Source organism: Ananas comosus, linkage group 19, assembly GCF_001540865.1.
Source record: "Ananas comosus cultivar F153 linkage group 19, ASM154086v1, whole genome shotgun sequence".
NCBI lineage: Eukaryota > Viridiplantae > Streptophyta > Magnoliopsida > Poales > Bromeliaceae > Ananas > Ananas comosus.
In genome coordinates this window covers 515,299-539,215 of record NC_033639.1, presented here as the reverse complement: position 1 = coordinate 539,215, position 23,917 = coordinate 515,299, and the positions used below count along the sequence as shown (strand labels likewise).

The 23,917-nt window shown below is 40.6% G+C and overlaps 2 protein-coding genes and 1 long non-coding RNA gene across 4 annotated transcripts; 2 read left to right on the top strand and 1 right to left on the bottom strand.

The window, feature by feature from the left end:
- LOC109724709 (linoleate 13S-lipoxygenase 2-1, chloroplastic) lies at nt 2,261-14,173 on the top strand. 2 transcript variants are annotated; one of them, XM_020253619.1, is made up of 9 exons: nt 2,261-2,699; nt 10,335-10,609; nt 11,195-11,435; nt 11,562-11,882; nt 11,999-12,084; nt 12,191-12,301; nt 12,459-12,760; nt 12,920-13,186; nt 13,271-14,173. In XM_020253619.1, the coding sequence occupies exons 1-9, from the start codon at nt 2,324-2,326 to the stop codon at nt 14,028-14,030; spliced, it is 2,739 nt and encodes a 912-aa protein (XP_020109208.1). In that variant the 5' UTR covers nt 2,261-2,323; the 3' UTR covers nt 14,031-14,173. The 2 variants fall into 2 exon arrangements, with proteins under 2 accessions (XP_020109208.1, XP_020109209.1); XM_020253620.1 differs by lacking the exon at nt 2,261-2,699 and adding an exon at nt 8,644-8,757.
- On the bottom strand, nt 14,368-21,365 carry LOC109724710 (protein STRUBBELIG-RECEPTOR FAMILY 8-like). Its single transcript, XM_020253621.1, has 15 exons — nt 21,178-21,365; nt 20,986-21,057; nt 20,828-20,893; nt 20,647-20,718; nt 20,487-20,558; nt 19,431-19,502; nt 19,245-19,310; nt 19,094-19,159; nt 18,675-18,991; nt 17,761-18,020; nt 17,038-17,309; nt 16,311-16,452; nt 15,787-15,926; nt 15,521-15,677; nt 14,368-14,825 (listed from the first exon to the last, which is right to left on the bottom strand). The coding sequence occupies exons 1-15, from the start codon at nt 21,270-21,272 to the stop codon at nt 14,643-14,645; spliced, it is 2,052 nt and encodes a 683-aa protein (XP_020109210.1). The 5' UTR covers nt 21,273-21,365; the 3' UTR covers nt 14,368-14,642.
- LOC109724711 lies at nt 15,846-17,763 on the top strand. The gene is made up of 3 exons (XR_002220046.1): nt 15,846-15,977; nt 16,105-16,153; nt 17,660-17,763. It is a non-coding gene; the product is annotated as an uncharacterized LOC109724711 (long non-coding RNA).

The following is a 23,917-nucleotide window of genomic DNA, read 5'->3' as shown; positions in this document are numbered from 1 at the left end:
ACTTCTCAATTCTCATCGAATTAATAGTCGGTGCAACATCAGTGAACGTACGTTTGATAAGGTTACGTGTGGCTTACATAGCTTGCATATATACAACGATAGAGCGAAAGAAACATGCATGAATAATTGGAAATCTCCTGTAATCAATGTTATTGGAAGCACATTATCTCCAGGCTATCAAATGTAATCTAAGGTGGTGGCCGGTTAATATCCAAACTAATCATTTAATGAAACCAGGTATATAAGTTTAAGAACCAAAATGGAATCAAAATTTGTTGATCAACCCAAAAGGATGAAAGGAACTTTTCATCTGATACTAACGTCTTGCTAGTGACTGCTTTAATTTGTTTTCGCACTTAATAAGTTCTTAAAGAACAGTATATATAGTTAAAAAATGAAAAGATAACTTTTATATAAGCATCCTCTCATGAATTGGATGTGGCGCTCCATTTTCATAGGGTCATCCATCATAGGACTACTCTAGCCCTAGCGTACTTAACTTTCTTAACTTCATAGGCCCAGCTACCATTTAAAATATTATAGTCACATCACAAGATTTAGCCCCCGTATATTTAATATATATATATAGAAGACTATTATAAATTCCAAGGTGTCATGTTATTTTCCTTTTTAAGATCTGAAGTTCTCATCAGGCTCAAGCACACCTGCAAGTATTAGGTGCTGTGAGACTTCTCTTGCTAGTTTTAGCCGACCTTGTGGGGGCGCCGTGGTCCACCCACAACAACCATCAAACAGGGAGCCACGCTTTACTCGTTGTGTGACTCAAACTCAATCGAGACTCATTTCACGTACTTCTGTGTAGTGATTGGCTCTAATGTTAAATATGGTGCACTACTGCCCAGGGGTCACCCATTCTAGCAACTACTCTATCTCTAGCACGCTTAACTCTCTTAACCTCTTGGACCTAGCCGCTACCCAAAATGCTATAGTCGGATTACGAGATTTAGTTATATTCTATTTATTATATAGGACTATTCTAAATCCTAGGGTATCATATTATTCTCACTCTTTAAGCCCTGAAGTTCTCGTCAGGTTCAAACAATTGCAAACATTAAGTGATATGAGACTCGTCTTGCTAGCCTTTAGCCAATCTTGTGGGGAGCCGTGCTCCACCCACAACGATTGTGAATTGCGGATCCACATTCTACCCACTGTATGACCCTAGTTCAGTCAAGACTTATCTCGTATTTCTTACTGGTGATTGGCTTTGATATCAAATATGGCGCACTACTCCCCACGGGTTTCCCATACTACCAACTATTCTAGCTCTAGCACGCTTAACTCTCTTAACCTCTTGGACTTAACCACTATCCAAAATGCTATAGCCGGGTAGATCATGAGATTAATTTAGCTATATTATATCTACTTTATAGAACTATTCTAAATCCTAGGATGTCACACCGGAGATGATGATCACTCCCCATCAAATGTTGATTGGAGCATATGTTGTCTCGACACAGGAAAATCTAAAGAGTGGTCCAAAATGAATTTGGATACAACAGTTATTATTGCTAGGGGATCGCGACATCGTTACATTTGATATCAGAGCCTAATAACTAGTCGGAAGTGTGAGATGAATCTGACATCAAGTATGATTGGGTCAGGCTAACAAGGGCATTAGTCTAATAGTCCCACATCGAATAATATGGACATCGAATAATGTGGAAGAGTGAAGAGATCACAAACCACTAAAGAAGCCAATATAGATAGGGATGTCAATGGGTTGGATTCGTGGCAAATTTTCAAAAATCCGAATCCGACGGATTTAAAAAATCCATATCCAAATTTGAACCCAACTAAAAATCTGAAACCCGAACCCAAAACAATTGTTTATTTTTTCAATATTTCAAAATATATTATATTAAATTTAAATTTTTAAAATACAATTTCAAATACAAACATTAAATTTTTATATACATGTTATATATAATGTAAAATAAACTCGGGTTTGGGTACGGATCGGGTCAGATATAGTCAAAATTCATATTCGAATTCATATCCGTCGAGTTTTTATTTTGTATATCCATATTCAAAATTATATCCGTTTAATATCGAATAAATTCGCTCGGTTCGGATTCGAATTCGGATAAAATTTTGAGTATCCATAGCCATTGACATCCCTAAATATACATACATGCCTTGGATATTTTCTTTCCAAACACTGATGAACATTCATGCGCGTGTATACGTGTGCGTGTGTGTATATACAGCACACTCTATATATATCCCCTCTCAGCTTCTACGTCCCACACCCCCCCCACAAAATAAAAAAGGAAAAAAAAAAAGGGAAAGAAATTAAGAAATGTTGAAGCCCTTGTTACGAGCACAAAACAACTCCCCCTCTCTCTTCTTCATCTCATCCCTCAATCCAATAATCAACCCAACCACAATCCCGAAACCGCGACATGCGCAATCGCAGTCGTGCCAAAGCCGCCGTCGAGAGGCGACTCCGAGGGCTCTCCGGGTGCGTTGCGAGGCTGCGAATGAGGCGGCGGCGAGATCTGCGGCAGCAGCAACGGCTACGAAGAGCCCCGCGAAGGTGAAGGCAGTCGTGACGGTGCAGTCGACCGTCAGCAGAGCCCTTTCAGACCTCAGCGTTGCCCGCGGCCTCGACGACGTCACCGACTTGCTGGGGAAGACCCTCCTCTTAGAGCTTGTGAGCTCCGAGCTCGATCCAAGTAAGTCCATTTCCATGCACTCCCACGTAACAAAAGAAATTAACATCTAAGAACCTTTTTTTCTTCGCTATTTAATCTTGCTTAAAAGCATCTTAAAATAGTCTACCGTCGTATTTGATAACGAAAATTTATCACGTATACACCGACTTTTTAAAGCGTCAGAATTTTTTGAAATTATGATGATTTTTAAGTGTCAGAAAATTTTAAAAAATAGTCAACTTTATTTTTCAATAGATTGATTTGATATAATAGACAGTTTATATAATGATGTTTTTCTAGGAGTCGGTATTTCTAAGCATATTCATCGAAAAAGCATCCTTATGATGAAATTTTTTTAGTGACCGGTCAATTTGCGCTCACATTTACGTACCTCCTTTTCTTTTCTTTTCTTATAAGTATTTACCCTTACACAAATTGACGCAGGCCAGGACCGCATTGAAAGGAAAGAAGCACAGAAACGGAAAGAAAGAAACACACGAAGAATCAATTTTTTGATAAATAAGAAAATAGTATTAATCAACTCTCAAAATCTGATTGTATTAAGCAAGCGCCATGTCTATATATATATATATCGAGATGATACACAAATCGTATTAAACGAAAATAATAAATTCTAATATATCTCTAAATTAATCTATTCAGATAAAAATAATCAAATAATCAAACTACAAATATAAAACAAATAGAACTTTTCGAAAATAACTTAAATATATCAAAAAGGATGTAGAAATAATTGAATTTTGATCCTAAACTCTATCGGAATGGCTTCACATTTAATGCGTAGATCTCGAAAAGTGCCTTTCTAACTAAGGTTGAATCGAATATTCGAGTGAAAAGTTACGACCGTTTAAAAATTTATCGAAATTAATAAGTCAATTTGGACTCACACACACTCTCTCTCTTTTCCGTCGTGACCACCCTGCGAACGGGATAATCCCACAACGAAATTCATAGCTATGTCCTCCCATTTCCAAAAGGGAATAAGTAAACTTTGAAGCTTTTCCGTTGGAAATCGGCGCTCCGCCTTGACTTGTTGGCACACAAGACATTGCGCCACATAGTGTGCAATATCCTTTTTCATCCCCGGCCATCAATAATGCATTTTCAGATCTTTGTACATCTTGGTGCCGCCCGGATGAACACTATAAGGAGACTGATAGGGTTCTTGCAAAATAACCTTTCGGATTTTCTCGTCGTTCGGCACACACCAACGATTTCGATATCGAAGTGCACCATCGGAGCCCACAATAAAGTCGCTCGTGCGCCCGCTTTCGATGTCTCGCCGCACTTTTTGGAGATTTGGGTCCGAGGACTGCCGATGTTTAATTCTCTCCAACAAAGTTGGTTGAACAACGAGAGCAGCAAGCAAAATCGGGACTTCCGGGGCCACAACCTCGAGATCGAGCCGCCACATTTCCTTCCATAACGACGGCTGATGCGTGATGGCCATTGCAAGATTCTCCACCGATTTTCTACTAAAAGCATCCGCCACCACATTGGTTTTTTTCGGGTGGTATAGAATAGTTACATCATAATTTTTTAACAATTCTAACCACCTACGCTGCCTCATATTCAGTTCCTTCTGTGTGAATAAATACTTGAGGCTCTTATGATCCGTGTACACCTCGCAGCGTTGGCCGTACAAATAGTGTCCTCACAATTTAAGCGCGAAGATCACCGCAGATAGCTCCAGGTTGTGAATAAGATAGTTTTTCAACTGGCGGAAGGCATATGCAATAACCTGCCTATGCTGTATCAAAACACACCCAAAATCTTAATAGGATGCATCACTGTACACGACAAAACTTTCCCCCAGAACTGGGAGGGCGAGTACTGGAGCCGTAGTCAATTTTTCCTTTAACTCTTTTAAACTCCGGTCACACTCGTCGCTCCACACAAATTTAGTTCCCTTGTGTGTAAGGCGGGTAAGTGGAATAACAATCTTCGAGAAACCTTTCACAAACCGCCTATAATAGCCCGCAAGACCAACGAAACTGCGGACCTCCAAAACATTCGTCGGGCAAGGCCAATCCTTAATTACCTCAATTTTCCTCGAGTCAACAGATACACCACCCTCAGAAATTATGTGACCCAAGAAAGCGACTTCACGGAGCCAAAAATCGCATTTCTTCAACTTTGTATAGAGTTTCTCCGACCGAAGGACTTGTAGCACAATTCTCAAATGTTCTTCGTGCTCCTAGTCACTACGGGAGTAGACCAATATATCGTCTATGAATACCACGGCAAATCGATCTAAGAAGGATTTGAAAATACGATTCATTAAATCCATAAATACTGTAGGGGCATTTGTGAACCAAAACGGCATAACCGTGAATTCATAATGTCTATATCGCGTACGGAACGCGGTCTTGTGAACATCCTCCGGCTTGATCCTCAATTGATAATATCCTGACTGAAGATCAATTTTCGAATACACCCGAGACCCTTGCAACTGATCAAACAAGTCGTCGATGCGAGGCAACGGGTATTTATTTTTTATCGTGACCTTATTCAGCTCACGATAATCCACACACAGCCGGAGCGACCCGTCCTTCTTCTTTACAAATAGCATCGGGGCTCCCCATGACGATACACTTGGCTTGATGAATTCCTTGTCAAGGAGATCTTGCACCTGAGCCCTCAACTCCTTTAACTCGGGCGGTGCCATCCTATACGAAGCTTTCGAAACAGGTGCAGCCTCGGGAACCAAGTTTATCACGAACTCGATCTCCCGGTAATTTGGTATTCCTGGCAACTTTGCGGAAAACACATCCAGAAACTCTCTGACCACCGGAATATCGTCGAGTACTAGAGTCTCCTTATGAGTCTCCACCACAGTTGCTAAATTAGCCACACAACCACTATTAGTCAACTTTCTTGCTCACAACGTCATCACCGTCATGACAAAGAGCGAAATCCTATATCCACGATAGGTGAACTTCTCCTGTCCAGGCTCACGAAAGGTTATCACCTTACTATCACAATCAATGGTCACATAGTACTTCGAAAGCCAATCCATACCCAATGTCAAGTCAAACCCTTTCAACTATTTCAACACGAGCAAGTGTGCCGGCATAATCCAGTCGCCCACTTGCACTGGACAAGCCAAACACTCCTCCTTAACACTAAACGTGTGCTCAGAAGCGTCAACCCACCAAGCATCCTCACTCACTTTAACCTCTATGCCATGCACACTAGCAAATGATTGGCTAATGAATGAATGCAACACGCCCGTGTCAAATAAAGCTCTAGTTCTGATTCCATTTATTAACACAATACCTGCCACGACGTCGTTAACCATAGCAGGTTCCTCCACTTGAGCGGCGAATACACGACCACTAGGCGCCGGTCGGGATCCCTTAGATTGACGCGGTACCATAGCACGTCCAGCAGATACAGCAGCGGGCGAAGCTCCAATGAACTGTCAAGGGGCCGACTGAACCGAAATAGTAGACGGGGCAAGCGATGATCCTCCCGGGCACTGACGGCTCATATGTCCTACCTGGCCACATCTAAAACACCTCCCCTCATGCTGCTCATAATTTATCGGTCGGTGTTCTCCGCAACAAATGACACACCGAGGAGGTCCGCCCTTTCGGCTGTGCTGGCGGGTACTTTGGGGTCTCCTTGGAACTCGATTGTCCCCTGGAGCTACTGATAGCTCATTTCTTTTCCTTGTCCTTTTCGAACATCTCGCGCTCTGACCGCGCAAACACATTTCCATACTCTTACCTAAAGGGCCCGATCCAAAACCTCAACGAAGGTCCGAAGCCTGAAGGAGTGAACCACCTTAAAGATCTCGAGCCGAAGTCCTCGCTCGAAGCACTCCGCTTTGTCCTGGTAGCCCTGAACCACGGCCGAGATGCAATTCACGATATGCGAGAACTCCCGCTCATATTCCTTTACTAAGTGATTCCCTTGCCTCAGCTTTCGAAAATTCTATTTTATTTTTCTTTTATTGCTATCGGGGAAGTACTCGGTGAATAACAATCTCCGGAACTCCTCCCAAGTGACCGGAGGAAGGTTTGGGGATCGATTCTTCTTCACTCCCCTCCTCCAAACTCGGGCCGACTTCTCGAAGCAATGAGCAGCCAAATGCACCTTATCCCGCTCCAAAGTATAAATATCCTTGAATAGAGTCTCCATCGTGGCGATCCAAGACTCTACAATCCAAGGATCCATCACCTCTCCGTCGAAGGTAGGAGGGTTGAACCTCTTAAAGGTCGTGAGGGCCGCAAGTCCTCGCTCTCTCTCAGCCTCCTCCGCCGCTAAATAAGGTACCGAGGAGCTAGACGCCGTCGGGGGAATGCTCGCCGGTGCGGGGTGAGTCGTTAATGGTGCTGCAATGATATCTACACCCTCAGCAGCATTAGGGGCGCGTGCCGAGGGTGCGGGAGGTTCCCGGCTCTCAGGTGCCGTCACTACCGCCTATCGCGCCACCACCCCTTGAACCCTTCCAATCTGCTCCTCCTGTCGGTGCACCATACCGATCAGTGCAGCCACCTGCGCCTGCAATTCCTGGACCTCGTCAAACCCAGAATGCTCAAGCACTTCAGAAGGCGGTGCCAAAGCGGATCTCGTCTCAGGACGTTTCGCCAACGCCATTGTCTCCTGAAATGCAACAATTTGGTTAATCACTTTAACCCACGAACTCCACACAGCTCAAAACTAAACCACCCATAACCAAATTAGGTGAAAGTTTACGAGCATATTCATTCCCACCCTCAGACATTATGTCGTCGGCCGCAAACATAACCTCCTTGAATTGAGAGTGAATAACACTTGAATCCGTTCCCAATAGTTATCATAGACATACTAGCAACTAGACCCAATCATCTTAACTTCCGCCATTAGTCATTAATCAACATCACTCGGGTACCTATATCCTTATGGTTACCATCCTAAGATCTCCTAGGTCCTTCCTAGTCTTCTCTTCTTTCCATGCTCTGATACCACTCTGATTCTGTCACGCACCGCAACCGCCAATTTGGTCGGTTCGGGAACGCACACAAACCGCCGAACGGACAAAGTCTCCCCTGCCCGCCCAAGACTCAACAACATCGAGTTTTGCCCAGGAAAAAATAAATAACATACATGACTTGCGCGAGGGCAATATACAAGAGCAAGAGAGAAGATTAACTTAGCTATTACAACCATTCATTTGTTTAACAATTTACAACTCACCAAAATACAACCATTGGTTCATATTACATATATGGTTTTCATCTCACTGCAAGTTCCAAACTACAACATGTCACTCATATATATATATATATATATATATATATATATATATATATATATATATATATATATATATATATATATATATATATATATATGAGTTGGACTGGGCTACTATTAGTAGCAAAATTTCATTGTTGCTACCAGTTTTTTAGCCATTGGATCAACTCTTTTCATCATTTCTAACCATTGGATTAAATACTATAACCCAGTGGGGACCACTCAACCCTAGGGGGACCACTCTCATCCTGACCCTACAATTTTTCATCCAAGGGTTAAAAACTTGATAGCAAAAAGAGCATTTTACTACTCATAGTATTCCAGCCTAATTATATATATATATATGGTATTCTGATGCATGGAGGGAGGGGCCACTACCTAGGGCGCTATGCCCTTGCCACGATCCTTGGCCGCTCCGCTAGGACCGGGATCTGCAAAACAATGGGGTAAGAACTAAAAGTTTCCAATGGATTCGACCGCCGACCCCACCGACTTTTCCACTAGGTCTAAGTAGGCATAAGTAGAAAAGGAGAGCAAAAGTAATGAGTACTAACATCCTACTATGCCTCAACAATATGATATAATGAGCAAAGAAACCATTATAGTCATGATGCACGTCATTCATATCTTTATAACCCAATCATACCGGCTAACCCGAAGGTTGAGTCCAACTCATAACCAATCCCATAGATGCGGAGACGCTCGCTACACCTATCGAGGACCGTCTGCTGGATAGCTACGTTAACCCAAGTGTGACTACTTCGGAGCTCACTGCTTGAGGTAGAGCGACCACCAACAAGCCGACAGACGCTATGTGAGTACAATCTAACCCTCTAAACTTGAGAGTACCCTACCAACTAGGGGCAACAATACTCAGGGATCTATCCATCCCTAACATCTAATGTCTGAGTGTTATCATCATCACTAGTCCAAATGCCACAATTCCACGTCACTATGTTGTCTAAGTTCACACTGGACTCATGGCACTATAGAGTTTCCAATGTTCATGACCCAATCCTTATGCGTCTAACATTTAGGTTTCCATTTCATGTTTTGTAATTTTACCATAAGAGCATGCAAGGAATTGAATACACCAAAACATACTAACACTATAATGCATGAGTTCTATACATGTACATATATGGCCAACAATAATAACATAGATATAGGAAGAAATTCAACAATTTCGGATAGTACCACCCATCTTATATCGATGCTAAAAGGCGAGAAACCTAGTCCCGCGATTTATCGACACCGTTTTGACTCGACCCAAGGGTAACGAAGGCAAATCGATGTTTTTTTTCAATGGAACGTCGTAGGCTCGTAGGAACTTCGATTCAAGCTGCCCAACACGTCGATTTACCCTTCAATTAAGGAACTAAGGGGTTAATTTCATTATAAACCTCATAACCACAAAAATCCTAATTATAACCCTAGGGTTCACAAACAATGGTCATACACTAAATACCATGGGGATTCATGGATTATTCTAGGTCTCTAAGTTACAAGAATCCCAAGGACATGAATCTTAGGGTTACAAAAGCCCTAACTTAAACTTGCCAAAACCTTACCTTGGCCTCTCCTACACCTCAAGCTCCACCTTGTTCTAGAGCTTCTTCCACTCCTCAAGAGCTCCAATCCTTCAAAACTCCTCCAAATCCACCTTGTTGGAGAGGTTCTAGAGAGAGAATGAGAGGAAGAAGAATCAAGAGAGGGAGAGAAGTGTTCTCAGCATGAGAACAAGAGAGGAGTTGGGGGCCTTTTATAAGTTCCCACAATTGCACTTAAGCCCTCCAAGAATTACTATTTGCGGCAGTTCAGCTTTTGCATCTCGCGGCATTAAGTACCGATACTCGAAATTGAGTATCAGTACTCGGGTCCTCCAGTACCGGTACCCCCAACCGGGTACCTCAACCCGAACGTTGGATTTTCGGGTTTATAATAGAGTACCAGTACGCGGCCTCCAGTACCGGTACACGACCTTCTAGTACCGGTACCACCAACCAGGTGCCTCAACCCGAACATTGGTTATTTGAGCTTTCAATAGAGCACCGATACATGACCTTCCAGTATCGGTACCCCAGGCCCAGTATCTTAAACCGAGAGCTAGCATTTTTGAACTTGCATGGGGTTCCGGTACCAAGTTCCAGTACCTGTACCCAACACAAGTTCTGCAGCTTTTTAATTGCTTGAGTCCGTTTTAGCACCGGATAATGCTAAAAACACTCAAACACCATCCGATGTCACTTCTAATGACTCCGAAGCCCTCAGGACAATATATGAACTATGTCCAGTCGCTCCCTTCACCATGCATTGATCACTTTGACCAAAGTTGGTATGACACTTCGGAAAGCCAATACCTTACAGTATTAATCGTGTTTCACTTAACAGGAACAGGATTGGAGAAGGAGACCATAGCGGGCTACACTAACAAAGCAAGCAAGCATTGCGACAAAGTCAAGTACGAAGGCGAGTTCTCAGTCCCTTCGACGTTCGGAGAAGTAGGCGCGGTGGTGGTAGAGAACGAGCACCTCAAGGAGATGTATCTCCACAACATCGTGCTCACCCCTGCGGGCGACAATGCCACCTCCCTCACCATCGATTGTAGATCGTGGGTGCACTCCAAATTCGATAACCCTGAGAAAAGGGTCTTCTTTACTAGCAAGGTTAGCATCTCTCTATTTAATTAATTCAGTTTACTTCATTTCTCCAACTTTTAAGTTTGACGTTTTATACTAGCAAGGTGAACAACTCTCTCTCTCTCTCTCTCTCTCTCTCTCTCTCTCTCAGTTCAGATTATTTTGTTCCTCGAACTTTTAAGTTTGACAATTCTTTACTAGCAAAGTGAATGACTCCCTCTCTCACACACAATTTAAATTATTTTGCTTCTCGAACTTTTAAATTTGTTAGTTCTTTAGGTGAACATCTCTCTCTCTCTCTCTCTCTCTCTCTCTTAATTCAGTTTACTTTGTTTCTCGAACATTTAAGTTTGACAACTCTTTTCTAGCAAGGTGAACATCTCTTTCTTTCTCTCTCTCTCTCTCAATTCAGTTTACTTTCTTTAACTTTTAGGTTGACAATTCTTTACTAGCAAGGTGAACAACTATCCTTTTCTCTTCCCCCCTCTCTCTCCTCTCTAAGTTCAATTTACTTTGTTTCTCAAACTTCTTTAAATTTGACAATTATTTACTATCAAAGTGAACATCCCTCTCTCCCCCTCCCTAACTCTTTCTCTTATTGCATGCATGCAGTCCTACTTGCCTTCTCAAACCCCATCAGGGCTCGAGAGGTTCAGAAAGAAAGAGCTGGCGAACATACGAGGGGATGGCACAGGGGAACGGAAGCCATTCGAGAGGATATACGACTACGACACATACAATGATCTCGGCGATCCTGACAAAAGCGAGGATCTGGCGAGGCCCGTCCTTGGCGGAAGCAAAGAGTTCCCTTATCCGCGTCGATGCCGCACCGGTCGCCCGAGAACCAAGAAAGGTATATATGCGATAGATAGATCAAATATGAATGTCGTAAATGCAAAATACTACATAGCTAACATAGCTATTTGTGTACATAAACATCCTAGGGTACGATATCTCAGCTATTTGCCTTTTCTTGCAGACCCACTTTCTGAAGAACGAAGCAGCAGCATATACATCCCGAGGGATGAATCCTTCTCCGAGGTTAAAGGATTGACATTCTCGGGGACGGCCTTTAGATCTGTACTCAATGTAGTGGTCCCGTCGATCAAGACGGCTATCAACGACACGAAGCTCAGTTTCCCCTACTTCACAGCCATCGATTCACTGTTCAATGAGGGTGTCAAACTCCCTAAGCAAGAGGGTCTTAGCTTCTTCCGCACCATAATACCGCGGATCATCAAGACCCTCGAGGACAGCACCGACAATGTTCTTCACTTTGAGACCCCAGAGATGATCGATCGTAATTGCTTTATCTTACAACTAAATTCTACGCACGACCATTTATAGCACCTGCGCATAAATTTTCTTCTTTTTTTTTAACCAACCCAGTAACTTGCGCAACCATTAATGCTGCAGGAGACAAGTTTGCATGGCTCAGAGATGAAGAGTTCTCAAGGCAAATTCTAGCAGGAGTCAATCCATTTAGTATTCAACTTGTCACAGTATGTGGAAAATATTACACTTAATACATTTTTCTAATTTCTTGAGTAAGTTTTTTTTTTTTTTGTATTGGATGATTAATATTGATCGATTTTAACAATCACGCAGGAGTTTCCTTTTGTCAGCAAACTTGATCCGGAGGTTTATGGTCCAGCAGAATCTGCTATCACTGCAAAACTTATAGAGAGAGAAATTTTGGGTGTTATGACTGTCGAGGAGGTAGTGATTAAATCTAATTCTTGCACAAGCACTTTTCCTTAATAGTCGACGATTTAATTACTACTGAAGTTATATTAACAATATGATTAGATTTAATGCATTTACTCTGTAAAAATAGATTTTTCTCTATTAATTAATGCTACGAATTTTCTATTAGGCCCTTAAGAAAAAGAGGTTGTTCATACTGGACTACCACGACCAGGTACTACCATATGTGCATAAGGTGCGCGAGCTGGAAGACATGACTTTGTATGCCTCCCGCACTGTCTTCTTTCTCACCAGTGATGAGGCGTTGATGCCGATCGCCATCGAACTCACCCGCCCAGCCTCCCATACAAAGCCTCAATGGCGGCAAGTCTTCACCCGCTGCTGGGACGCCACGGGTGCGTGGCTTTGGAGGCTTGCCAAAGTACACGTCTGCGCCACCGATGCCTGCTACCACCAGTTTGTCATCCACTGGTCTCTTTCTCTCTCTTTCTCTCTCTTGAGCCCCGTACATTTGCAAAAACTAAATGAGATAGGATCTGATCGAGAAAGATTCAAACTAGAGACTTCCTGCTCTGATACCATTTGATATATATACTCAAGTAGTCTCTTTGCTTCATGATCTTTGTATAGGCTAAGAACTCACTGCTGCACAGAGCCGTATATAATCGCGGCGAACCGACAGCTAAGCGCGATGCACCCGATCTACCGCCTGCTGCACCCGCACTTCCGGTACACAATGGAGATCAACGCAATGGCGCGGCAATCCCTCATCAGCGCCGGCAGCATCATGGAAACCTGCTTCAGCTTGGGGAAGTACTCCATCGAGTTTAGCGCGATCGCCTATGGCCAGCTTTGGCGGTTCGACATGGAGGCCCTGCCGGCCGACCTAATCCGAAGGTATATATGATGGTCAAAGACGATGAATTAGACAGCCGTTGTTCTCCGAAAACTTAATACTGGCGTTCTTGAATGAATTTGCAGGGGAATGGCAGTGGAAGATCCGACGGCGGAGCATGGCCTAAGGCTAACGATAAAAGACTACCCGTTTGCGAACGATGGCCTATTGATATGGTCTTCAATCCAACAGTGGGTCGGCGATTACGTCAACCGCTACTACCCGACGGCGTCCGACGTGATGGCGGACCACGAGCTCCAAGCCTGGTGGGAGGATGTGCGAACGAAGGGCCACGCCGACAAGAAGGACGAGCCGTGGTGGCCGACGGTGGCGTCGCCGTCAGAACTGACCCAAGTCCTCACAACCATAATCTGGGTGACCTCGGGCCACCATGCCGCTGTCAACTTCGGGCTATACCACTTCAGCGGATACTTCCCCAACCGGCCAACCATCACGCGAAAGGAAATGCCGATCGAGGACACGAGCCTCGAGGACTTCGTGCGGTTCTGGAGAAAACCAGAGGCAGCACTGCTGGAGTGCTTCCCATCGCAGATCCAGGCGACAGCCATGATGACCGTACTGGACGTGCTGTCGACGCACTCGCCGGACGAGGAGTACCTCGGGCAGGAGCCAGAGCCGGCCTGGACGGCCGACGCGGTGGTGAATGCAGCGTTCGAGAGGTTCAACGGCAGGATGAGGGAGATCGAGGGGATAATCGACGCGCGAAACGCCGATCCGAAGCTAAAGAACAGGTGCGGCGTGGGAATAGTGCCGTATGAGCTCTTGAAGCCTTTCTCAAAACCAGGAGTGACAGGGATGGGTGTTCCAAATAGCATCACCATTTGAACAAAAAATAACAAACAAATCATGCACCCAATTAATGTTTTAGCGCATGTATTAATTAATGGTCGAGCTATCACACTAGATGAGTAAATAAAAGAACATTTGCGAGTTAGTCGATAAAAAAAAACCTTCCATTACGCATACAATTTAAGGTATAAATCTTAAACTGATGAAATAACCGCGTATTAAAAGAAAAGGATTACTACAATTATGCTAATGGAGGAGGGGAAGATATATATTATATATATTTTCTCAATAAGATCAAAATGAGAAGAAAATACCTATTTGAAGGTCGAATTCATTGTTCATCACGTGCAGTGCTCGAATACCAAAACAGTGATAAACGGTAGATATCGAACTCGAATCTCAATTCAGTTGATTTCACGAGTTTTGGCGCGACAAGAGTAGCATAAAAAGATTAAAAAAAAGAAGAAAGGTCAAGGTGCTAGATCTCGAAGTTGCAATCTACACCATATTTACAGCTAACCGAATGATATGAACATTACTGGAATGAGAAACATACTATGAGATTCTCAGAAAAAACCTATTCTTGGTGTCTGACTCCGTCAGTCGTACAGTTTCACTGCTGCTTTCTGAGTCGGAAAGAGCAGAGCATCAAGCAGATGAAGGAGAAGTCGAGGGGTCAAAGTAAGGGAGGGTCGTTCGGAAGGAGAAGTTGGAAACGTCGGGGTCGGAATGGTCCGCAGTGCTCGGCCTGTCGTGTTGACCCATCTTCCGAACCAGACGGACCAGCCTTTCCGTTACCTCAGATATCGACAACCGGAATTCGGGCAGCGGCTGCAATTGCCAGATTCTTATTTAAAGCAACTAAAAATCTAGGAGGGCACAGCAACGAAAATACGCAGTGATTAGAGCAAGTAAAAGGTCTCTACCTAACAATGTGATGTTGAAGAGAGAAAAGGTGAGCTAAATACTGCTTCAAGCAGAATTTGATACATCTACTTAAACCCGCAAAAGCTTAAGCCTGTGGGTTTGGATCGAACAGTTTTTATTCTTTCATTGCATTAGCGATTGAACTATTTCGCACATGATAACTATACTTAGCATGTAGTTTGGACCCAATAGCATGTAACAATCCTTTTCTCGTGTTACGCCATGTGGAAATCATACTTTCTTGAAGAAGAGAGTATAGGGTAACCGTGGTCATCTCTAAACTAAAATTATGAGAATGCAAATTAAGTTTATTAATTCATGCTTATCAGTGCCAATAAGAAAACTTAGATCTTTGATTCAATTAAGCTAACATAAACTTAGATTTTAGGCCCTTAGCTCCAACCAACAAATGGAAACTAATAGTATATACAGTAGATTCCTACGCTAAGTTAGACACCCCTATCATCTTTGTCGCTCCTATTCTCCTCTTCAGCCTCAAAATTGGTGACCCAATTCCCCCTTATTATGAGGTTCTATTCTATCCCACACAAAACAACCAAAAAGAATATAGCTAGTCACAAGTTTCAAAATGGAATTACCTGAATACAAAGTGAGATGATGTCGGCAAAGCGGGAGAGGGCTCTCAAAGGAATGTTGCCTCGGATTTGGGGGTCGGTTATTCCTTCCAACGAGCTGAGGTCGTGGAGATGCAAAGATGCCCAGTTAACCAAAAACTGCTGCTCCTCCTCCCTTGAACTGTTACACAATCAGTTCGATTAGATACGGAGAACAAGAAGCTATCAGAAAGAGGAAAAGAACAAAAACGAGCATATATGATCGACGAAGCGTGATCGATGCAGCCTGCCTGTCAAAAGCTCTTCTGCCTGTTAGTAGCTCAAGCAGAACTACTCCAAAGCTGTAAACATCACTCTTTTTCTTATCTACTCCAGGAGTAGCGATCTCCGGCGCGGCATAGCCTTTTGAACCAACAAGCTTTCCAGCTGCCTGTTTCAGCCAAGACAGAAATACACAGTTAGCTTATCAACGAGAACTACGGTAAGCGACATTTGCTGTTTCTTTTTAGTAAATGCTATCTGAATCAGTATATGCTGGATTTAGCACAACAGAAGCCACCTTGTTTGTTATTGCTTTCCATATTACAACCACCTTGATTTGCATGCAGGTAGTTAAGAAGATTAATTCAGTGTTACACCCGCAAAATGTCAACGAAGGTAAATTATCAAAAAAACGAAATTTTACTAAGTTCATAGAAACTTATACGACCAACAAATCACCAGTTCATAAAACCCATACCATAATTGAAATGTTGGAAACTCCACATATATTTTGAACATTCATGTAATAATTAGCGTCTTGCTATTTATTTACCTTTTGTTTAGCGCTAACGAGATGAGTTAACACAGTAAGTCCACAGTCACTAATATGCGGCATAAGCTTGTCGTCCAGCAATATATTGGTCGCTTTAACATTTCCATGGGCAACCGGAGGGGAGCATATGCAATGCATAAATCTGTATTAAAATAAAAAGAATAAATGGATCATATCAAAAACAGAGCTAGAACATGATATGCATCTCTTTTCCTTGCTCAAATAAATGTTCTTTCTGCAATAATTTGATAAAAGATTCCATTTTAGAAGAAAAACCGGTTTCTCAGAGAATGGCAATAAATATTTTAGATCATTCTCATATATTATGCATCCAAGAGTGCAAATATGTGGCAGATGAAAGTGTCAGATTTGCATATGTATTCTTAGGGTTAGATATGAGGAGAGGAGAGTCCCTGAATCTTTTCATGATACGGCAATTCGGTCCCTAAATTCTATGTGCATAAGTTAGTCACTGCAGTTTTCATTAATTTTGCAATTGCATCCCTGCCACTGTTTGCCATTCAACATTCATTACATTGCATGAATGCTGTTGGTAACCAGGGGCTAATTACGCTAGTGACAAGTTAAGGGACTGAGTCTCAATTTCACGACAATGAAGAGATTGTTTGTTCGTGTTATCCTATTTCTTTTAATGGATGAAACCCATGAGACGAAGGTGCGAAAATTAAGAAAGGAACCCTGCAAGCTGAGGAAAATCTGTACATACTCAAGAGCATAGGCAACACCAAGAGCGATCCTCAGGCGGGCTTTCCATGAAAGGTCCTTGCATTTACTGATGGGAGAAAATAAAACATCATCAAGAGACCCATTTTTGGCATATTCATACACAAGAACGTGTTGTCCTTGCTCCACGCAATAGCCTAAAAGTGTAGAGATGTGCCGATGCTTTAAACGTGAGATACTCCAGATCACATCCAGAAACTCGTCTTCTTCGTATAAAGTTAGCTCTATCATGTCTATCTTCTTGACAGCCAATATCTGAGAGAAAGCTCAAGATAAAACCCATGAATCAAATCAGGTATAACATCACCGTATTAATCACTTCATTGGAAACCATAAATAGAACATAAGCATGGTATAAATGATATGGTACTCCTCAAAAGTTGAAAATATCATATTTTCCCACGAGATATATCGGAAATACTGAAAATTGTCCTTGTCAACATCATAATGCCCTTAAAACTGTGCGTATGAAATTGCATAAAAACCACCCTCTATAAAGCGAATTGTTAAAGAATATGCACTTTAGGGTGGCATTTGTTTTATTGCAAACTTTTAAGGGGGTACATCTAACACTTTGTTATATTGCAAACTTTTGAGCGGTTCAGTTGAAATTAAAGAAACCAAAAAGGAAAAAGAATCAAGAGAGAGTCCATGAAAGGGCCATTTAGCTTTCCCCAAGAGATTGAGAAAGGGCAAAAATTTATACCTGGCCATCCGGAAATTCAGCTCGGTAAACTCGACCTATCAAGCCCTTGCCGATAAGGCCCTCTGAGCAGTAATTCTTCGTAGCTGCTAAAATTTCCGAAGCTGAGTACAGCTTCGCAGTTACCAGGTTTTTCGATCTCTTAACGGAACTTCTTCTTGTGGAGATCTTTTCGGATTTTATCTGATGAAGCAAGGGAGGAGGCTGCACACCAGTCATTGAAGGAGCATCCCAGATGCATTCTTCGAAGTGTATTCTCGGTTCTGAAATGTAGAAGCACAACTTCTTGAGTGTTCATGTAAGAAGTGAACAAAATTGTCATGAAAATTTTGGTGATTTATCAAACTTCTAAATCATGGACAGCTGATTCCTATTTTACAAAAGAGATGCTTAAACACATGTCCGCAAACATATATACTGCCTATCAAATCTGAATTTTTCATATTTGTTATAAAAATATCCTTATCTTGTAAAGTACAACTGTACAAGTGGTCATTACAATTAATAAATTTTGCGGGAAATGTATGTCAATAGATGATTTTATGAGAGCATATATACAAATGTCCAACTTCTGAACGTGACTTCCGAGTTAGGATAAGATAAACAAGCAGTATGACATGACAAAATTCATACAGCAAACGAAGCCAAAGATGAGCATTATATATTCACTAAAGTACTTGCACTAGCCAGAAACATTAAAATGGAGATCTTTTGGAGATCGCTGGGATATTTCCTACTCCATGGAAGTTGTAGAACTTTATAGATAAAATATGAACAACAGCAAACAAAATAACAATAGCTAAGCCAACTATTTGGAGCTCTCTAAGAATGATAGCACGCATTGGGAAGAAATAAGAAAAGTTTCTAACATGAGACATTACTATCTACATCGTATATGTTCTTCAGATTTGCATTACCTGCTGGTGCTGTAATTGGAAGAGAGCACAGAGACTCGCTGCTGCTCTTAGACCAATAGGGGTTGTTTTTATGATATCTGCGAGCGTTAATGATGAAGACGATAGCAGAAATTACAGCAATCACAAATAAACTGCCCACGACACCGACCATGACAGCTATTCCGACCTTCTTCCGGTGCTTGTTATGGACAGTCTTAGAAGGATAGCTGAAAGAAACTTGAGAAACCCTAGGGCTGTGGCTGACATTATTGTCTGTCGATGATAAAGGGGAGTGAGTGCTCCCATTAATACTCTGTTGAAAGAGGTTTCCGTCGATCCTGAATAGTCAAAAAAGAGAACAAGATTAAGTATAAAATTGTAAAGCTTTAATGAAAGAAAAAAAAAAAAGAAGTATAATACAAAGAAATAAAAAGAGATACCTCAGTTGAGGAGTGAACTCAAGCTGCTTTGGGATATAACCACTGAAGTGATTATTTTCAAGGTTACTGGAGGAAACAAAAACACAAAATTTATTAGCACGAATATACATTAATGAGAGAAAGATTCCACTGTTTAGTACATGTTGCTTACAGAATGGATAGTGGTAGATTTGCTAGTAGAATCACAGAGCCAGTGAATTCATTGCCTTGTAGATAACTGCAAAAACAAAAGAGGTTAGAAGCAAAACATTGTAAGACTCTTATATTCACATTCATCAAAAAAATGCAGGTTATTATATTCACATTCATCAAAAAAATGCAGGTTATTTATGCATACAGAGAATGAAGATGCGTCAACGAGCCAAATGAGGTCGGCAGATCGCCAGTGAAGTGATTGAATGACAAGTCCCTGAAATTCCAACATCCATGTCAAGAGACAAAATGGCTAGGAACAGGAAAACAACAAAATCACTAAGGGGCTGTTTGGTTCAACGTAAAACTGTGAAAAATAATTTTCGGTGGAAAAAAAAATTTCGGAGGAAAATCAATTTTACGTACTTTAGTGTTTGGTTTGTAGGAAAAAAAAAATAGTTTTCCGTCACGGTCGTTTGGTTGAAACTTGAAAGGAAAAGAAATGAAAAGATAAATTAAAAACTATTATATGTATTTTCTCTTATTTTATATATTATATATTATTGATATATAATAATTATTATACTACATATATTATTATAATAACTTATATTTGTAAATTAAATATATAAAACTTATATTATATAAATTGATGTATATAATATAATATATATACAATAATATTTATATAATACTATATAATAAAAATATAAAATATATATAATTTCACCCTTTCCTCTCTCATCTATATATATTTATATAAATTTGTATAATAATGAAAATAGTGCATGTCCCTCTGCTTGGGCAACTCACACGTCCACCGGATTGCACACGCTCACTTGTGACCGCATGAACTTTCCACAGATGGACTCATACACCGCATTTTTTGTGAGCACAACTTTTTGTTTTCCGCAGCTTTCACTCAGAAAACGAAAAGCTTGCGTTTCCCCAAAATTCGTAAAATTGTTCTATGCGAAAAAAATTTTACAACAAACCAAACAGATTGAAAACTGTTTTTGGTCCCCAATACAATTTTTCGCCTACTTTTACCAGTAATCAAACACACCTAAGCAATCAGGAAAGATCAAAAAGCAAATTAACCTTTTTTTCTGACCATAAAATTGAACTACATAGAAACCACATGTTAACATTTACTTCTCGAACACATTTAACAGAAGACATAGAGATATATGGGAGAAATATTAAGAGAGAGAGAGAGGGGGGGAGGAGGGAGGAGAGGGATAAAGCTTGAGTATAATACAATGTTTCTAGACTCTGCATGTCCGTAAAAGCATTGCCGATTGGTCCGAGGAGATTATTATAGCTGAAATTCCTACAAGATATCGAAAATTACTATTAATCCCTTCAAAAACTCAACCTCTTCTTAGAAAATTTAAACCTGTAATTCTACAAAAACTCACAAATGCTTGAGAAACTTCAGCGAGGACAACGACAGCGGGATGCTCCCCTCGAACTTATTCGCCGCCAAGTTTCTACATTTCCGACATTTTCAATACCACAAACACCCCATCAAATGCCCATCTTTAAAACCCAAGACAAATTTCTCAGGGGAATTATATCGAACAGCTAAGAGGCGCATACATGCGAGTCACATTAGGGGGCAAACCATACGGAATCTCAACACCAATGGTATTATTACTCACATCCCTTTGATCAAAACCACAAAAAACCATCAATTAAATCCCTCAATAACCCACCAAAATTTGTGATCTTAAGAGTCGGAAACTACATATACTCACAATTCTTTCAAAGAGAGGAGGTTGGAGAGCTGTTGATTCAAGAACCCACCGATTCCCAACCCACTAATATTTCTGAATCAAACCACGCACAAAAAATAACCCCAAATTAGCATCTTTTTCAAATCTTTAAGAAACAAACCGAAAAATGGGTCAAAAATTACAGAAAAAAATTGGGGAAAATTTGGGGATTACATGGAAACAACGGAGGGCCCGGAGCAAGAGACCCCGATCCACGGCTCCCCGCCGCACGGATCGCCGCCTCCGATTCGCCACCCAGCGAGCGCCATTGGCGTGTTGAGCGATCCGTACAAACCCTCGAGAGATGCAACTGCAGAAGAAGAAGAAGAAGAAGAAGAAGAAGAAGAAGCGGTTAGTAGCCGTTAGAGAATTTGAAATACCAAAAAAAAAAAAGGAAAAAAGATTGGGGTCGATCAGATCCGTCGGATCAAGATCGAACGGGCGACGTGAGAAAAGAAAATTACAAAAAAATAATAATAATTAGTAAAAGGATTTGACCCCGGAGTTCGAGGAAATTACCGTCGAGGGGATCGGTCAACGCCGAGGCGAGGAGGGCGAAGACGAAGAGGACGTTTCCCGCGAGGGAAACGGCGAGGAATTGGGGAAACGCGGCTCCCATGGCGCTGAGTAATTACAGAAATTAATTAGAAAATTACGGGGGAAAAACACAAGAATAATTCGGGGGATTTTGTAGTTTAAAAAAGGAAAAAAAAATAGAATTAATAAAGAGAAAGGGATCGAGAACTCACTAGGAGCTAAAATTTGTCGAATAAATGTTTTTTAAAAAAAAAATTAGAGGAGTAGAGTGTGTAGAGAGAGAGAGAGAGAGAGAGAGAGAGAGAGAGAGAGAGAGAATTAGTGGGGGAGAAACTCAAAAAAATGGGTTTTAAAATGGAAATGGAGTTAAAAGAAATAAAAAGGAAATTGGGGGGGTTTTGTGCCAAATGGCGCATGGGAAACGACCTGCGCGAGAAGAGGGAAATATCGAGCTGTAAATACGCATGAGACCCCCTCAATTATAGGATCTTCTGGAATAGGCCTCTCAAGGATTGCTCTTGGTATAGACCATTTTTCACTTACCACCCTATAGTTCAAAAAATTATGCTTAACTATCTTGTGATTTTATTTTGTTTCGAAGGAAGAACTTATCGCGAAATAGGGTTGTAAAGTAAAATTTTTTGACAGTCACGCAACGGCATCTTGTGTGTTTAATAAGAGTTGCTCGCAATGAAATAAAGGTAAAATCACAAAGAGAATTAAATATAACTTTTAAACCATAGAGTAGTAAAGTAAACAAATATACTATCTCACGAGATAGGGCTCGCAATCCAATTTGGTGTTTGTGAGCCCTCTCGTGTTCGACTCGACGAGATCAATCATGCGTTTAAATAAAACGAGCCGAACGAGCTGAATTTTTTTTTTTTTTTTTGAGAGAACGAGCTGAATTATTTGGCTCGAATTTTAACGAGCCGGGTCAGCTCGCTCGCGTCTAACTCAATATAGCTTAATATGTCTCCTGTACTTTTGAAAGTACGGAGGTCTCCGTGCTTTTAAGTTGTTTTCAGTGATAGGACAACCGATTCGACGATCAGCTCCATTAGGTATAATCTACGCTATTGGAACTATCTAGAAACTAAGTTTCATAATTTTTCGATATCATTTACCAAGTGATCAAAAGATCTCAAAAATGACTATTTTAACTGTCGATGTGGCATGTTATTAAGTTCAACGGTGCAGAACAATCCAAATAATATGAAACTTTAATAAAAAAATTATACTTAACATCAATAGAAAGATCAATACTTCTAAGTTGAAATTTAAGCCTTTTATCATTATGTTTTATAAGATTATTTTTAGCTGTTCATTTTGAGACTATTCATTCATTAGGCGAATAAAGTCAAAAAATTATAAAGTTTGGTTCCTAAATAACTCCAATAGCATAGATCATGTCTAACGGAACCGATCATCGAATTGGATGTTCTATCATCGAAAATAACTCACAAACACGGAGGTTTCCATACTTTCAAAAGCATTGGAGCCTAGCTATATATATATATATATATATATATATATATATATATANTTTTTTTTTGGGTTATTTGATATGTTTAATAGGAATTTATAGATGAACAAGTTTTTTTAGCTGTTTGGTTTGTCTTTGGTGTATGTTATTCTCCAACCAAGCCAAGTCAAACTAATAATATATATAACCAAACCAAAATTAAAACTAAAAGAGTTTAGTTTACACTAGTCAAGTCAAAGTTAAATAGAACATTGGGCTTAGTTTGGCTTGGCGTGGGTGGTGATGTATATATGGTGGGACACTAAATCGGAAAAAAATAATCTCATGAGATGTCAATTATAGGATACCAAAGAGAAAAACAATAACAAAACAATTAAAAAACTAATTTGATCATTATTTCAATTTTAGTGTCACATAATTCCACTTTTTATTCGTTTGGTGTCCCCTTATAGACTTCAAAAAAAATATATAAAATTACCTCTTCAATTACCTCCCCGACTATCTTTCTCTTTTTATTTTAGCATACCTTCAATTTAAGCCTGCCTTACCTATAAATAAGCCTAATTTAAATAAAAAAGTTGAAAAAATTAATTTTATACTCAATCCAAATTTGGATTTATCAAGTTTGTGGAAAACCAAACTGAATCAAATCAAAAATTTTGGCTTGGTTTTTGAATGTTCAAAGATAGTTAATATAGTCTATTAGTTAACTTTTTTCAAATTTGGTTTTATGAAGTCCATTTTTTAATAAATTGTTGTTGGTGTATTAATTGGTAGCTTTGTGTTATATATTTATATTCTAGATAAATATAACAATATATATATATTTACACATACTTATACACGTCATTAAAAGAAAATACTTTGTTGGCTTAAATGGCCAGCATCCTG